Source organism: Lepisosteus oculatus, chromosome 9 (genome assembly GCF_040954835.1).
Source record: "Lepisosteus oculatus isolate fLepOcu1 chromosome 9, fLepOcu1.hap2, whole genome shotgun sequence".
NCBI lineage: Eukaryota > Metazoa > Chordata > Actinopteri > Semionotiformes > Lepisosteidae > Lepisosteus > Lepisosteus oculatus.
In genome coordinates, this window is record NC_090704.1 from 30,698,615 (window position 1) to 30,715,270 (window position 16,656).

Here is a 16,656-nt window from a genome sequence, read left to right on the forward strand (position 1 = left end):
AAATTATTCAGAGCAGCTGCCCGGAGAAGACGCCATCCCCAATCACGAAATACACCCATCCCGCCACGCGCACGCACCTCGGTTCAAAGCCCGAGCAGAGACGGCACCGCGATCAGTCTCCCGTCGCTGTCTCTCTTGCCATCCAGGTAGCCAGGCAGCGGTCAGGAAATCGAGAGTGACGGGGCAGGCCGAGGAAGGGGCGGGGGGGGGGGTGATCCCATAAAGGCTTCTGGCTCGCTTTGATTCGAGGGAAAGGCTCCCACTAGCGCTCCTCCGCTCCGCAGAGATTGACTCTAATAAACAAATCATTACAGGAGGCCGCTGGCCTCGCTTTGTTCCAGGTCCCCTGGCCGCACGCCACCGCTGGGGAAGTAATGAGCTGGAATGGAGCAGTTCCCCTGCCTGCGCTTCAGCGTCGTCTGCTAACTTGAAACACATGGGCGCCGCGATGGAGCTGCACCTCGCCTCACTCTCCCACTGTCTGTCTCCGGGCCGCCTGCCTCCCAAAGGCCAGTGGCGCAGCGGCGTGCGCTGCTCTGTGCCAGGGAGGGCGGAAGCCGGCTCCCGAGACGGTGCCCTCGCACACGTCGGGATCCTCACCGATCCTGTTCTTCAGGCCCATCCCAGCAGTCTGGCCGTCAGGAGTGCGGTTTTAAGAAACTATGTGCTGATTAATCATCCCCTGGTATCAATGAATCTGCTTTTTGTTGTTCTTGTGTAATTTGCCTTGAGATAAAGAAAGTATGGATAGACTGACATTGCCACGAACCCGCCACATTTTGACTTTCTCAGTAATCGAATGAGAATGGATAAAGCAAATCACATCAACAAACAGCCTTTCCAAGTGGTGTGCTCTATCCCAGTATGTAATAGCATTGCGAGTGCTGCAGCAGGGGTTACGTTACATTGTAAGGCACAAGTCTAGACCAAAGCAATGTGTCCAGTGTCTGGATTATTTCTCTTTATAGAACAGGCTGATCCTGGATGGAGTTCATTGGTGAAACCTGCCCACCCTCTCCCACCCATTCCCCAGTCACAAGCATTGATCATTTCAGACCCAAATGTGCTTCACAATATTAGGAAAATGAACAATTCTAATACTGGCATTTATAGTGGCATTTGTTGGTGTTGGCAGTTGTTTGGTCAATTGTCAATGCAGAGTGGAGGATTAATACTGTTAAGTGAGTTATGTTAGAACTTGCCTTTCTATGCTAGAATGTACATGAAAACAGTGTACATTCTACGCAGGACGTCACTGAAAGTGAATGAAAAAAGCGAAGACAAGACATTTAATTGGTTGGTATGACAAGGTGCATTGACTGACAGGGGATGAAGCTTACAGCAGTGTCTGACAACTGTGGTAATTTTCTCGCACTGTGTGAAACACTTAGATTGCACCAGACAAAGCCACAGCAAATTGAAATGGCGTGGTTTTGCTGAAGATAAGGTACAAAATCTGGAAATTCTATACTGGACAGGTCATAGCTGATGGTTTTGTGTGTAAAAACAGCTACAGTATAACATAAAATGGTAATAATGTGAAAAATTAAAGGACTTATCTGGAGCAGAGTCAGCAGAGTATGTCGCCACAATCCGTGGTAAAACAGATTCTATGTTTATTAGGGAAAACTGCAGTCAACTAAGAAAAATAATGATGACCAAGACAGTTTACCTACAGTACTCAGATTGAAGAATTATCCAGATTTACTGTGTTTTTTTGTAAAAAAATTATAATGGTTATGATTTCTGCCCTTCACTTCACTGACAGACGTGAATACAGCTCCAGTTTTCTCTTGGCATATTGACACAACACCTACTGTACCTGCCTGGTTCTTGCTGTTTATCAAGGATTTATCAAGGAAGAGCTTGATAAATCTTGCTATATCAACCTGCTAAAGTGATCACTGATATTTACTGATATTTATTTTCCTGAAAGGACATTACATTTATTATCTGGAGCAGAGTACTTCTTGTGGTAAGAAAAAATAATTACAATACTATATTAATAACAAAGTTGTTCAGAAAGTTTACACCGGAAGATATGTCGGCTAAATGAATTCCACAGATAAGTAAATTAATAATTTAATTTATCAACCATATGGCAAGGAGACTATGGTAGAAAAATGGTTAAAAAGGAAAGCTGGAATTACTTATCATATTAAACAAAAAATAACACTGTTAAATAGAATTTAAACTCATCTGTGTATTTTAGATAAATGAAGACCGGTGAATTTTAATTAATGATGATCATAAAATCTTGATTTCAGCAAGAAATTACTTTGTACATCTCAGATATTCCATTTATTTATTGCAGTTGACAATACAGACCAAATAGCTGCAGTACAGAAAAAAAGGAAGGGAAAAAACCATCACATACTAGACAGAGAGGACAAGCTGCCAAACACAGGATGGATTCTGCAGACCTGCAATGCCAGACCAGTGAGCTGCCTTCACTCTTTGGTGTAGGGTACTGTATGTTCTTCTGAACACGGCACTTTGAGCTTTCAATTTATTCATAAACCCTTTTATTTAAGTAAGAGCTAAGGCACTGGCATAGTTTTATTCCCCCCATTCCCCAGGTGACTATTTATACTACCTGTAAAACAGATTTGTGTAGTTTGGAACACTAGCATGAGGAGTGTCAGTCTTGAGCATAGAGCACGTTGCATATACACCGAGAATCCTAAAATTAAGTCATGCTGATGGTAAGACACAGTTTAAGGCAAATAAAAATAGCATAGTAGCCAATGGTTTCATTCTGAGGTTTACCACCATGAGCACTTCTCCTGTCAGAGTCCAGTCAGCTCCTTTAGGGGGTTTAAATACAAGCAGGTGAGTGTTGACACGAAATGAATTAAATCGTGAATCTAATCACAGACCCGACGTACTGACACACCCAAACGAACAGCAGCATGTACTCAGTGATATTAAATGATGGTCACTGGTTAACAGTAAAAGCTGTGACACACTGTTCATACTATCTTGGAGCCACAGTACATACTATAGTATACACCATGATTTAACTGTAGTTCTCGTTATGAATATTATCACAGGCCATAGAATAGAATAACTATGGTACACATCAAGATTATAATCATAATGTTTTCCATAATATAACCACATTAAACATATTACTATAGTATTACCATAGTATATATTAAAGTGCACACCATTTTATAAATACTACTGTAGACACACCATGCTCAAATTACTAATACACATTGCTCCAGTACAAACCGTGGTTACTTCCTCTGTTTTGACTACATTAATTCCATGCTTCATGCAAGAAAGAATCCAGTTTTAAAGCACGACTGTGCTAGGTTTTTAAAATCATAAACATTTTTGCACAGTGCTGGTCAGGAAATGTGGTTCGGCCTGTAGCTCTGAGCCCCATTCACCACCTGTTTTTGAATTGATCAGCAGGGGAGCTGGGGGCGTCGGAGAAAGGTTTTTACCAGGTCTGTCTCCCTTCCCCGACACAGCCAGTCCCACACTGGCAAAGGTAATAAACATTTTGGAACATGTAGGATAGACGTCCTCATTTTATACTGTAATGAACATTCCAAAACGTGAACGCATTTGAGGTTGTGTATACCTTCTCGTGATTGCAGGGCAATCGAAAACCATTTGAGTTTGGGCCTGTTCCAATGGCAAGCTTTGGAAATCCACACGCAGCGCCTTGCTATCGCTATTAACGGCTGCTGTAGACCTTTAATAACTGCTCTAAGCAGAGAGCTCATTCGTCATGTCCCAGCTGAGTCTCAATCACAGATGCTGCCCTGGTCAAGTAGCCCTTTCTCTCTCTTTGAGTCTCCGAGACCTAGTAAATATTGACACACTGTCCCAGGCGGGCTGGCCGGCAGGGTGGATTGTGAAGAGCAGTTCTGGGGGTAGAGAGTGAAGCGTATCCCAGCAGCCTGTTGTTTGCAGACAAGTGTAAGCGCTCACTGCGCGTTATTAACTTTGCTGATGGGGTCAGAGGGCTCAAGGGGATTTGAGCATATTTCTCATGGGGAGCGTGAGCGGTTGAGAGGGTTGTTGCAGCAGTGGGTTGTTCAGGGCTGGGGATGAGAGAAAGGATTTGTCCCATGCTGGGAAAGAGAGAGACCTACAGTGTCTGCAGCGCCCCCTTACTGGGGCCAAGATTGAAAAAGCCCGAGCAGAAGCCCACCCTTTCTACCTCCTGCTCATTGAAGATTCGGCTGCTCTCTGTTTCTGTAGTAATCCCCAGATTTCCTGTGCTCTGTGGAGCTCAGGAAAGCTTTTCAAAAAGGCAATAGGTTTCCAAAGCTTGTGGAACAGTTCGGAGGAGAAAAGAGAATACTTATCAAACACTTTGAAGAACTCAATATTCTTTGGAACAATATCTTGGGGTCCATTCCAAGGTTCTCTTTAAATCATATCCCCTGTCTTTTTATATTTAATCTTCTATGGCATTGTTAAGTGAGTTTATCCAGATTGTATTTCTACAGATACGAGACTCCTTGGATAAGGGTGTCTGCTCCGCACATAATGAACACTTTTTTTACATTTCTGGGAAATCTCATACATGCATGTGAATAAAGATTTCCCTATCAGACAGCATAGCCAAACTGCAGTGATGTAACCATATTTAATGTACTGCATGTGAGCACTTCCACTGCTTGAGTGTAGCCACTGTCCTGCATTCTCAAAAGTGGCAAAAAATACTCCACGGGTGCAACCTTGAGCAATTTCAGCATTCTTGTTTTACATTTTTCCCTTTCCAAATACAACAATGAGATTTTAAAAGAAAAAATTGGAGAACAACATATCAAAATTCCTATGTCATGTCTCAGCTCGGGTGATGTCTGCCTGGCCTCCCAGTCTGTCTGAGTGTACAGTGCTGTTTTGTATAGAGCTGCTGATTTTTCGACCACTCCGTGAGAGATTGCCAAGGTCACTGTGTAATTCCAAGTTGAGACTGGGAGCCCAACGCAGCCAAGATCTACTGGTGTACTTTCTACCACTGCCAGGTTTTATTACTTAAAAGGGTTGCTTACCTTCAAACAAATTAAAGCTATCACACAGAGAAGTGCCAAAGTGCTCTAAGTGTTGTCAGCAGTTCTTGAACGTGGAAATTCAATTTTGAGGCTCTTTCAGATCAACACCTTTTTTTTGTGAACATTACATTTTATATCAACACCATTCGTAGAACTAACCCTCCAAGTCTGAACAGATCAATCAATGGGAAAGGAAACATCTCTCTGTGAGTCCACATGTAGGGTTCCACAGATTATTGGAAACTGAGGATACACAGAGTACAGTAGGTAGAGAAAGTGGCCGTTTGAAATGATAGGCAATGACCTCGGCATTTTGAAGTAGGCAGCTTCAGCTGTGAGGGCAGGCTGGGGTCACTCATGGTGTGTGGTGGCCAGTGTGGCTCTGACGGCCCAGAAAGGTGTGTGCAGAGGGGGGCAGGAGCAGGTGTGTGGGCAGGAGCAGAATAATCGCTGGGGTTTACTGTGCATTCTTTACCCCCTGTTGCTCTATAGGTCATTGTTCTTCTGTGATCCTCCATGACCTTCACAGGCACTGCAGATAAATCAGTCTTTTACTGCTCTGGCCTGGGGAGATCAGACAACGGGGCATTGAGCTGTAGTCTGAGATCGAGATGAGCTCACCCTCTTCTCGTTGCCATTAAACCATGACAAGCACATGTACTCCCGATGTGGTTCCCCTGTCCCCTCTTACATTTAGGAACTAGATAAGAAATACTCATTGACCAAAGCCAAGAATAAACACAGTGAACTTCTCCAGACTTAAGTCAGTCCATTATTTCTTCAAATTAATTTTTAGAACGGATCAGTATTGACATGGCACCTGTCCTCTTACAGGACGAGTGCACTCACACTTGCAGTTCAAATAGAATGAACCCATTTGCAATGGAGTTACAGTATATTGTGCCTCTGAATGAAGACAGAATTCCTTCTCTAAGGAAATACAGTACTGTATGTGCTCAATACTTTTTATAACAGGTTTGCATAGAATACAGTATCTTTTTATAACAGGTTTGCATAGCAGTCATACTCTGAAACATTTCATTGGGAATGCTTGTGTGTGAAGACTGAACATTAAAGACAAGAAAAAGCTGATTATCCCAGCATTGCCTGTAATCTACACATGTGGGAGACATCATTCATCTGCGGCCCACATGCTGCGGAGTTTATAATTCTTCTGGCACTCTGCATGGCGGTATGGGGACTTCTGACAGGAGCGCCCTCTGCCTTTCACCCCCTAGATATGCATCAGACAATACTGGAGACTGTAAAGAGTTTTAAACTCATTGGGAGAAATGCGTTCCTTCCAAGCCATTATTAGCACCTGTTCACTGCTAATAAAATAATACTAAACTAATAAAAGCACAGTCGACAATTGTAATAATCAACTGTGAAACCGAATTTGATTCAAAGTCAATTGCCTTGTTTTATACAAAAATCAGTAAATTCCTGGTTTCTGGATACTGGCTTTCCAGGAGAGTCAGAAATACTTTGCTTTCAATTCTGCATGGAAAATCATTTTTTCATTACACTTTTAATGCGGTGAGCTCAAGGCAACAAAAATGCATACCGAAGGCAAATTTATTTTTTCCATGATTTCCATTTTATTCCCACCAAAATAACTAGATCAAGTTAATTCTTTTATAACTAGTTTCATCTGGAGGGAACAGCAGCCAAGGTTTCTGGCTGACAACCTTACAGCACTCCGCAGATTCAGGTGGTCTGGCTGAACCCCGTTTTAAAAAGTATTATAATGTTTTGGGCTTTTCAGTTGAAGGTGTTTAAGACATGGTTGGATAGGCGAATATCAGCCTCACTGCTCTCAACTGAGGAACTTTTCAGAAAGTTCGAGGGCTCCCATTCCAACTGCCTTCGAATGGAACCAGTGATTGCAGTCTCACACAACATTTAGAGAGAGGTCAGTCAATTTCTTCATATCTACTGTACAACTTCCTCTTACCCTTCAAACAATAACCTTACAGGTTTATATAAAATTATCCCAATTCTCTATAGAGGCCTATAACTCATTAATAGCATTTTTCTAGAAGGATTGTACATAGTTATCATTGTAAAGGTACTATCAGGTCCTCAGCCCCTTCACTTATCCAGCCTGCTCTACAAGGATTGTTCCTACTCTTGGTCATATCTTATGGTTGGCGGTTATTGTTGACTTGCCATCTCACAATTACTTAAAGAATCTGACAAAATGTGGGCATTGTAAAAAGACGATTGACCAATCCCATTTTCTGTGCAACTGCACAACACAACACGCTGGCCAGTGACATTGGACAAGCAACACTCTAAACTGCCAAGATGGCGGTGAAGCACAGGCCGAGACGGGTCTGAGGTTACGTGAAAGAAAAGGAAGACATGGTTGAAGAAGTATTTGTAAAGGAAAGTACTACAGTAGATGACAAAACTGTGACAGTGTGGTCCGATGCCTTCTCTCATCTTGATAACCTTTCAATTTAATGTGAGCCTCCACTTTTCTACCCTTTTTTATTCTTAATGGTGTTTTGCAATGTGGTTTAGCTTCATTCTGAAAATTAGTAAGAAACAAAACAAAAAAAAATTCATGTGATCCCCTCATCGCCAAGGGACTTGCTGCGTGCCTTGTTTGGATCATTGAAATGTGCGATGTCTCCAGGTTCCTCTGGCCTCCTCAGACAGATTCTGGGTTGCCATGAAACCAGCAATTACCAGCTTTTCTTGTGATGGATGATGGGAAAGGTGGGTGAACCAACAGAATCTGACACCTTCGCCAAACATTAGGGGAATTTTAAAGATTTTTTAAAAGCCTATTTGTGAAATAATAGTACCTCATATGTCTCTCTCAATTCATAGCGTCACTTTATGCATTCCTGTATGCCCAACCAATCACATACTGTAGAGTGTGCAGAGTTATGGGAGCAAGTTTAATTCTTGAACAAGAGCATCCTGGAGCTCCTATGGGTTTTTTGTACATACTGTTATCACCTCTTAAACCCATTAGTTCATTAACTGAGGGTTAGCCAGTTCTGGTAAGCTGTATTGTAATAGGCCATTTGTTGCAATGTTGCCAAAGAACAATGTTGCCTTCTCTGTGACATGCTGATAAAGCTGTGCCCATAAATTACCCAGTGAAAGGACGAATGCTGTCATTTCTAAAACAGTTCAGAATTCTAAATATATTCCATCTGGATTTGTTCTCTCTCTTAATGAAACTCATTTTCTATAGGATGAGGGTTTTCTCTTTTTTTCAAATTGCCAAGGCCCTGCTAGACTGATGAATTGTTTTCAATTTTTCTCATAAATTTTAATGTCTTAGTACAGTTGTGCTCCAGGCGGGAGTCCCAAAGTTTGTTAATGAACACCTGATACTTACAGGGCTGGTTAAACACCACAGTATTAGCTATAGTTTTATACATCTTCCTACATCTTTTAATTGTTTTTTTAAACTTGAAATGACTGCTTTGTACATTGTCAAAGAATAGTACCTCAAAAGAAATGAAAGATGGTATGATTGGAAATTCCCCAAAGTCACAAAGAAATCACATCAGTATGGGCACCACCCTGATAAACTGGGTAAGAAAGCTTTCAGAAATAATTCCTTAAATTTGTAATTCTGTTCAACTGAGCCATGTGAAAGAAGCTATTATTGGTATCTCTGATTTTCCTGTTACTAACACAGGAATGTGCTCTTAGAGCTTGAAAAGGAGTGGAGAACATATTTCATAACTGCTCCAGCCCTCCAAAACGCACAGGTAGAAATACTAGCAAGTTTGCAATGGCAGCTTTTTGGGATAATTTTATAGTTTCCAAAGTGATTTTGTCACATTGCTTATAGTACACATTTCCTTCATTTTTCTAGGGCTAATTCACTCCACAGTTCACCGCAAATCTCTGTATGATTTGCTATAGTTGTACACTGGTATCTTTACAACGAAGTTCAATAAGGCTTAGGCCAGGGGCTGTGCAGAACTATGTATCACTAGAAAAAGCCTTGTACCCACCCAGCTGTGAAGGTCACCCCCCCTTCCCCCCGTGCAGTTAAGTGTTCTCAGGGAAACTCCCTGTTCCTGGCACCACTACAAAGGGCATGTCCACCTCTGCCAGCTGGGCAGCCCACAGCCCTTATTGTATCTGGCACCACTAGAAAGACACAGCCAGGATGCCGCCAGGCTCGTGGGCCAGCTTACAAACACTAAGGCAAGCGGGGGATAAAAACACAACACTACAGGAGCCGTTACTGACCTGAGATTGCAAGAAAAAAAAAACAACAAAAGGCAAATGCGATGTAATGGCTTGTTATTATAAAATCAGCAGGGGGCTGCAATTATTCAGCAAAATATGCAATGCAAAAATACAGAATTAGGGATTAAACCATTTACGGATTACCGGTTTGGCAAACAAATTCCTGCTGAGGTCTGTAATTGAAAAGAGATTTTGTGCAACATGTCTGAAAAATTATTGCTCTTTTAGGGGAAAGAAAAGAGGGAAGGATGCGAAAGAAACGAGAGGAGAATATTCTGGACTGTCAGATTCAGTTGTTGAGATGGCTCTGTGGAGATGAAACAACAAACCAGAATTTGCAGTCTTATTGGATTTGATCCTTGACTTGAAAGGGAGATTGCAGAGATTTTATTAAAGTACTTGAAAAGCCACAGTGGCTATTTACAGTGAGAGAAAACTGTGTAGTCGCTTGTCACATAGTTGGTCTATCTGAACAAGCAGCAGGCCAGTTAAACAAACAACCTCCAAAATAAAAGTAGTGAAGTATGGAGTAGTGTTGCATTACTCCCCAATTCACAGAAGCACTAACTCTCTGGGTCTGTAAGGCTGTGTGACTTGACAACCCCCTGGCTCAGGAAAAGAGCTGCAGACAGATGAGGTCAGGTACCGGAGGCAATAATGAGCCTCCCAGGTTCACAAGTTCAGCTTTAAAAGGGATATTGAACAGAAAATGTCTTCATATCATCTGCTGGCTGACCAATGCCCGGACTGGGAATTAACCATTTCTTGTTCAAGCAGAACGCATCACCTTTCAGTGAGGACTTCCAGAGAAACCTGTGTTTTCTCCGTGCTGATGGATGATCTGCTCACTTGGGGCACAGACTCTTCCCCTGTCAGGCACAGCTTACTTCTCTCTAAGGGGATAAATTTCCTCTTTTCCCAATTCAAAGTACTGCAAGGAACAGCTCCCTTTTTCAACCTGAAGTAGAGAAACACCAGACAGTTTTTGCAGGTTAGGTGCTAACTTAAAGCTGAGTTGCCCCTGATGTGACATTTCGCTGTTAATTTAAGGATTCCCAAAAATCTGATCATCATTTCAGATTTCCAGAATGTCACTAAAGTTATGTTGAAAGGGAACCTTAAGCAACATTTCAGTTCCATATTTACACTAAAGGTTAACGTTCTTGTTGGACATTAATAGTAGAAAAATCTTAATGCTTTTAATGCCTTTTTTCAACACAGATGAAATTCCAAAGGGAATGATACCATTATAGTGAATGAGTATGAAATAAAATATGACAGACAATTAGAAGTGGATTGCATAGAATCTGTTCTTTTTTCTATAATCATTGCATCACAGTACAGTACATTGATTACATGAATTACAATTACATTGCCTAAGAAAACAGTGTGACAATGTTACTTTATTTAAAAAAAATGAAATGTTTATACTCTAAAAGCTGGACCAAAAATAATGTTTAAGCAGATTAAGTAATAGTTTCTGTTCATATCATAAAATTGTTGATATACAGATCTTAAATGTGTAGATAGTAATGTACTGTATTGGTGGTGCAGTATTCTTCTCTTTCACTGTGATTTGTAAAGTATCAGATGGTTTAAATGTGTTATTTACATTGCAGTCTTACTTTTCCAGGGAAAGAATTCACATTATTATGGTGAAATAACATATCCTAGAACTACAAGCAGTTTGGACTTCAAAGCAATATGTTTTCCATTTTTATTTGCTGAGGTCACCAAATTGTACTGGTGTAACAACTTGGATATTACCCTGATTAATAACTTATCAATGGTGAAGCAGAAATTCCAGTTTGTTTTTACACAGTATATAAATTCACCCATTTTGGTGATTTTTTTTGCAGTCACACACAGGAAACTGAGCAAGTGTAGGCAGACTCCTCCTGTCTGCAGGTCATTCATCTTCTGACACATCAGAAACCTGGTTTAGTGATGGCCCAGATTTAGACCCTATTTAAGGCGGAGGAATTTTGAATTTTGAGAACAAAATGGAAGTCAAGCAGCCATCCTGGCTGATGTAGGAACCCATTTCATCGCACAAATTAAATCACTTTTCAGTCCTGTCCTAGCATACCTGGCACGTGCAAACCTGTGAGTCCATCTTTGACAACAGCCAGTTTAAGATCTAGGAGGGAAGAAAATACAAATGAAAAAACTTAAAATCTCTCTTGGCTTCCACTACTTGGAAAGACCAGAAGTCCTTGCAATCTTCACAGGCTTTCACGCAATGGAGCTTGGTAACAAGTAGAGAGGAACTTTGAGTTTGCCCGAGGTCAAGGAACTCAGGGAAACTATGTGCCACTTGGTGAAATCTAACCTCTTCAGAACTCTAAGAAGAGCCATGATATACAGTCTGTCTGAAAACCTAATTATGATTGACAGCTGCATCTTGTCTCCTGGCCTATGAGAGCAGGTGGAAGGGGCGGGCAGCACGCTGGTTATCCCTGTCATGGTGTCAGGTGCTCTGTCACTTGGATTGCTGCTGCCTGGAGACTATAAATCCTCTCTAAAGTGGGTTTACTCTTATTTTTATTGCTGCTGTAAATCTGCTGTACTTGAGCCCTGAAAGGCAGCGGTGTCTATTTTTAAAATTGCTTTTTTTTCCCAGGGAGTTGTGATACTGGGACTTTGCCAAGACTCATTAAATAAAAAAATAATCCCAACTTTAGTAGGATTGCACCCTTTTATTTGAGTGGTGTTCAAAAAGATCAACTGAAAGCATTTTTATTGTGCTAACCAACAGATTAATTTTGAGAAAATCCAGAGAAATACGTCCTTAAGATTCTTTATATATTTGATTCGGAGTGTTTACTTTAGCTCAATTTTAGCAACGCCAGCAGCTGATTTAAGCTTTTATCTGCTGGTTTGTGTTCCATGGCAACATGATAATTCCTTCATGACTACACTGCAACCTTTGTAGTTGACATGCGTGTCAGTGTCTGTCAAATAAAAATCTTAAAATTAATAAATTAGAAACTGCACATTTCACTTAATTATTTTTGGTCTTTTTAAATAAAAACACAAATAAAACCCAAATCATCTATTTCCCATAATGAAAACTCCACATCTTAGACAGCATGCCCCTAGGATGTTTGCGCAGGAAAAACTGTACTTTCGCACAGAAGCTTCCCAAACTTTCACACTTTTCCTACAAAAGAATTATTCTTCAAAACAGAACTGTTTCACCAGACATTTTCAACCCAAGCCTACTCGTGCACCTTCACATCCTTATCAACACAAAGACCACCAATTAAAGCCATCTAGGAACATGCATTATAATTAGTCAATTACACAATTAGCAAGTTATACAGTACAGAATTACAAGTCCTTGAGGCCCTATTAGGCGACCTCTAGTGGCCAGACCTTGGAAATGACAATCCTGCAATGGGACAACCTGTCACCATGCATTCCTTTGATAGACAAATAATCTCCACCTCCCATTTCCTTTAAATCAGATGACACAAGTCAAGCAATATGAACTGTGGAGCAGCAGAGAAAGGTGTGCTGTCTGCTATAGTAGGATCTCTACCAGTTGCTCCTGAAAGAAGCCAAGGTATTGGTTTTAACCACATGGCTGGCTAGCTTTTTTCAGACTCCCACAGCCTCAATTTCCACTTTCTGATTTCTTAGATATCCTATTTCAAGTCTGCTTCATGAAGCAAGACAGCACAGATAGTGTTGCTGAGCCATAGGGGTGGGGAGGTGGAGACGTATAAATAAATGTAAAATGAGAAACATTTTAGACTTTATAAATGAGGACCAAAGCAATCCACTTTTCAAGGTAGTATATTTTAGAAAATGCCAACATAAGAAAACGGTGACACAACATGTACAGTATATGTCAAACAGGGTTTTGTCATAATGTAAGTCAAGTCATTGTGAATGAGGAATTTATGAATCAACATTTTTTAAGATGTCTACCTCTTGTGTAATGCTACAAGCATCCCGATGATAGTCCTCTTCAATTGAATCATTCGTTTTGAATGTACATCGATCCATTTTCTAACCTTTTTATCCGAATCAGGGCTGGAGGGTGGCCACAGCCTATCTCAGCAAGCAACGGGCACAAGGCAGGGGTACACCCTGGATGGGACACCAGTCCATAACAGGGCATCCACAGACACAGACGCACATTCACACCAGAGCTAATTTACCCAGATGCCAATCAACCTACCGATATGTCTTTGGACTGCGAGAGGAAACCAGAGCGCCTGGAGGAATCCCACACAAACATGAGAAGAACATACAAACTCCACACGGATAGCAGCCCAGGTCCAGAATTGAACCCAGGGCCCCAGTGCTGCGGGGCATCAATGCCAACAACTGTGCTGCCTATTTTGATTGTACTGTACATATGAAATTTAAATTAAATTGAAAATAACATGTACACAGTGTGGACTTGCTTCTTTTAATTTTTTTTCTAATGCGCCCATATAAGATTTTGCTCCTCCGTGAACTGTGTGATTTTATTATATTCAGAACAAATGAAAAATGGGAAAAGAATAGTGCAGGTTTTACAGCAGGCATTTGTCATTATTTTTCTTGTTCTTAAATTTGTGTTTCCATAAACAATGTACAGTATGAGCTGGTCAGTGGTGTCGCTGCCCTGTGAACTTGTCGTGTTCTGTGTGCGCTGTGTTGCAGGTGCTGTTTGCTCTGAACCAGACCCTCCTGCAGCACGAGAGCGTCCGCGCAGGCAGCCTGCAGGGCTCCTACACCACAGAGGACCTCATCAAGCACTACAACTGCGGGGACCTCGGCACCGTCATCTTCAACCACGACACCTCACAGGTCAGGCTGCAGGCCTGTGTGGCCCAGTGTCCTGTTTGTGTCAGGCACACAAGCATTTTTGACTAAATGAAATCTGAAAAGCAAAACAGAATGGAGCAAGAGAACCACCTCTTAAAGAAGGTTGTGGAGGTTCTGCCTAGCATGCGTGATTACTCTCAACTTTTTATGTAAAATTGAAGTCGTGAAAAAGGTTTCATATGCAGAGACTCGGCATCTTCTGTTAACGTGAAGATAACTGATCCACATAGAAAGGGATAGTCAGGTCTGCTGTATTATTATGTTACTGAACATCGGTGAATAATTCAATGCATGCATTTCATGTTCTGATGTGCTTCAGGCATACTGTATACTCAGGGCTGTGTTGGAGCCTCTTCTGTTTACATGTTGCCTCTTGCCCAGATTATTTGTGGTCCCTGACTTGGGTTTCAGTGCAATGCTGATACTCAGATACACTTGAAGGCCAGATACTACTGGTGTAGGCTGTGCACTATACGAGAGCCCATCTGATAGTAACGTCAAGCTAAACTGAGGTGACCGAGGTTGCTATCCAAACACGAGCTTTGCTAAATTGATCACTTCTGTTTTAGCACCGACAGTACTGAAATTAAATCCTCGTTGGAAGTTAAAAAAATTGACTTTTCCAATTACTTTTGATGGCCTTGATTTCATTCAGATCTGACTATTGTAATGCCTTACTTTATTTACTGAGCTTCGGTATCAGTATCAGTCCAGAATTCTGCAGCTCAAAACTACTGTATAACCATATACCATATACCAATCATATAACCCATCCAGTGTAAATCGTATCTATTTCCTCTGACATTTAAAGTAGGTTTGAATTTTCTCCTGCCCACATACAGTATAGGGCACTGAATGGTTTAGCTCCAAGTTTCTGTCTGTTTAACTGCTTATTACATGCGAACAGTTCAGTACTACATCTGACATGTGATGATTCTGAGCTCCTTTCTCTAGCAGATACAATCCTCCACACAGCAGGAGACAGGGTTTGCCGAACCTTTTACCCAAATCCATTTGAAACTATAAAACGTTTGACATTTTTACACCTCTCTTATCCTTTCATTCCTCAGTAGCTTAATGTAGATTTTAGTTTCACTCTTGGTTTTACTGGGCAATTTACTGTTTTTCAAATCAAATCAAAGTTTATTTATCAAATGCACAACAGTACGGCATGCAGCAGTAGTTGCTGGCAATGAAATGTCTTTTTCTGCGAGCTCAGAAGAATCACAATAATTACAAAAATTCACAAAAATCACAAAATTGAGGTAACATTTTTGAAATTGAATAAAACTCAATGTGAGTCGAGCTGTTATGTGTCCATGGTGTATGCAATATATACATGTAGTGCAGTTATGCTGAATATAGTGAGAATTGTGTGTCCATGTAACCATTACAGGTGATTTGCTAAGGAGCTACTGGTTGGCTATTTAGCAGTCTTATTGCCTGGAGGTAGAAGCTGTTCCGTAGTCTGTTGGACTTGGACCGAATGCTTCGATACCGTTTACCAGACGGTAGGAGGGAAAACAGTTTGTGACTGGGATGACTGGGGTCCTTGAGAATGGACCTGGCCTTCATCAGAAATCTCGCTGAGTAGATCTCCTGGATGTTTGGTAGCTCACAGCCGCTAATGAGCTGCGCTGGCTTCACCACCCTCTGCAGTACATTGCGATCCCGTGCGGAGCAGCTCCCATACCAGGCAGTGATGCAACCAGTCAGGATGCTCTCAATAGTGCACCTGTAGAAGTTGGCCTGGATATGTGATGGCATCCCGAAGTTCTTTAGCCTGCGGAGAAAGAACAGGCGCTGCCATGCTGTCTTGACCACGGTGTTTGTGTGGTGGGTCCAGGTTAAATCCTCTGAGATGTTAACTGCCAGGAACTTAAAGTTGCTGACCCTCTCCACTGCAGTCCCATTGATGTGAATAGGTGTGTGGTCTCCACCCTGATATTTCCTATAGTCCACAATCATCTCCTTAGTCTTACTGATGTTCAGAGAGAGGTTGTTCTCCTGGCACCATACTGCCAGGGTTTCAACCTCCTCCCTGTATGCAGACTCCTCACCATCTGTGATCAGGCCAATGACTTGTATCGTCCGCAAACTTGAGATGGAGTTTGAGTTATGCTTGGTGACACAGTCATGGGTAAATAAGGAGTAGAGGACAGGACTAAGAATGCAGCCTTGGGGGGCTCCAGTGTTTAGAGTCAGGGTAGAGGATATGTTGGTGCCCACCTTCACCACCTGCGGACGTTCTGTCAAGAAGTCCAGGATCCAATTACAGAGGGAGATGTTCAGTCCCAGGTCCTGGAACTTGATGACGAGCTTTGAGGGCACTATGGTATTGAATGCTGAGCTGTAATCAACAAACAGCATTCTCACATATGTTCCTTTCTTATCCAGGTGTGAGAGGGCAGTATGGAGGGCAGTGGCAATAGCATCTTCTGTTGACCTGTTCTGGCGGTACGCAAATTGCAGTGGGTCTAGGGTGTCAGGCAGTGAGGAGGTGATGTATGCTTTGACCAACCGCTCGAAGCACTTCATGATAACTGATGTGAGTGCAACAGGGCGGTAGTCATTTAGGCAG

The 16,656-nt window shown here is 41.8% G+C and overlaps 1 protein-coding gene and 1 long non-coding RNA gene across 2 annotated transcripts in view; one reads left to right on the forward strand and one right to left on the reverse strand.

Annotated features, from left to right (window-relative positions):
- Positions 1-16,656, forward strand: part of trabd2b (TraB domain containing 2B) — a 93,959-nt gene that overhangs the window by 39,463 nt on the left and 37,840 nt on the right. Inside the window, exon 3 of the mRNA XM_006635278.3 lies at positions 13,911-14,057. Coding sequence (XP_006635341.1) covers positions 13,911-14,057 — 147 coding nt within the window. The remainder of the gene's footprint in view (positions 1-13,910; positions 14,058-16,656) is intronic.
- LOC107078427 (uncharacterized) overlaps positions 10,154-16,656 on the reverse strand; it is a 54,498-nt gene continuing 47,995 nt past the window's right edge. The window contains exons 2-3 of the long non-coding RNA XR_001479363.2: positions 11,341-11,391; positions 10,154-10,209 (exon numbers count right to left, since the gene is read on the reverse strand). This is a non-coding gene — a long non-coding RNA (uncharacterized lncRNA). The remainder of the gene's footprint in view (positions 10,210-11,340; positions 11,392-16,656) is intronic.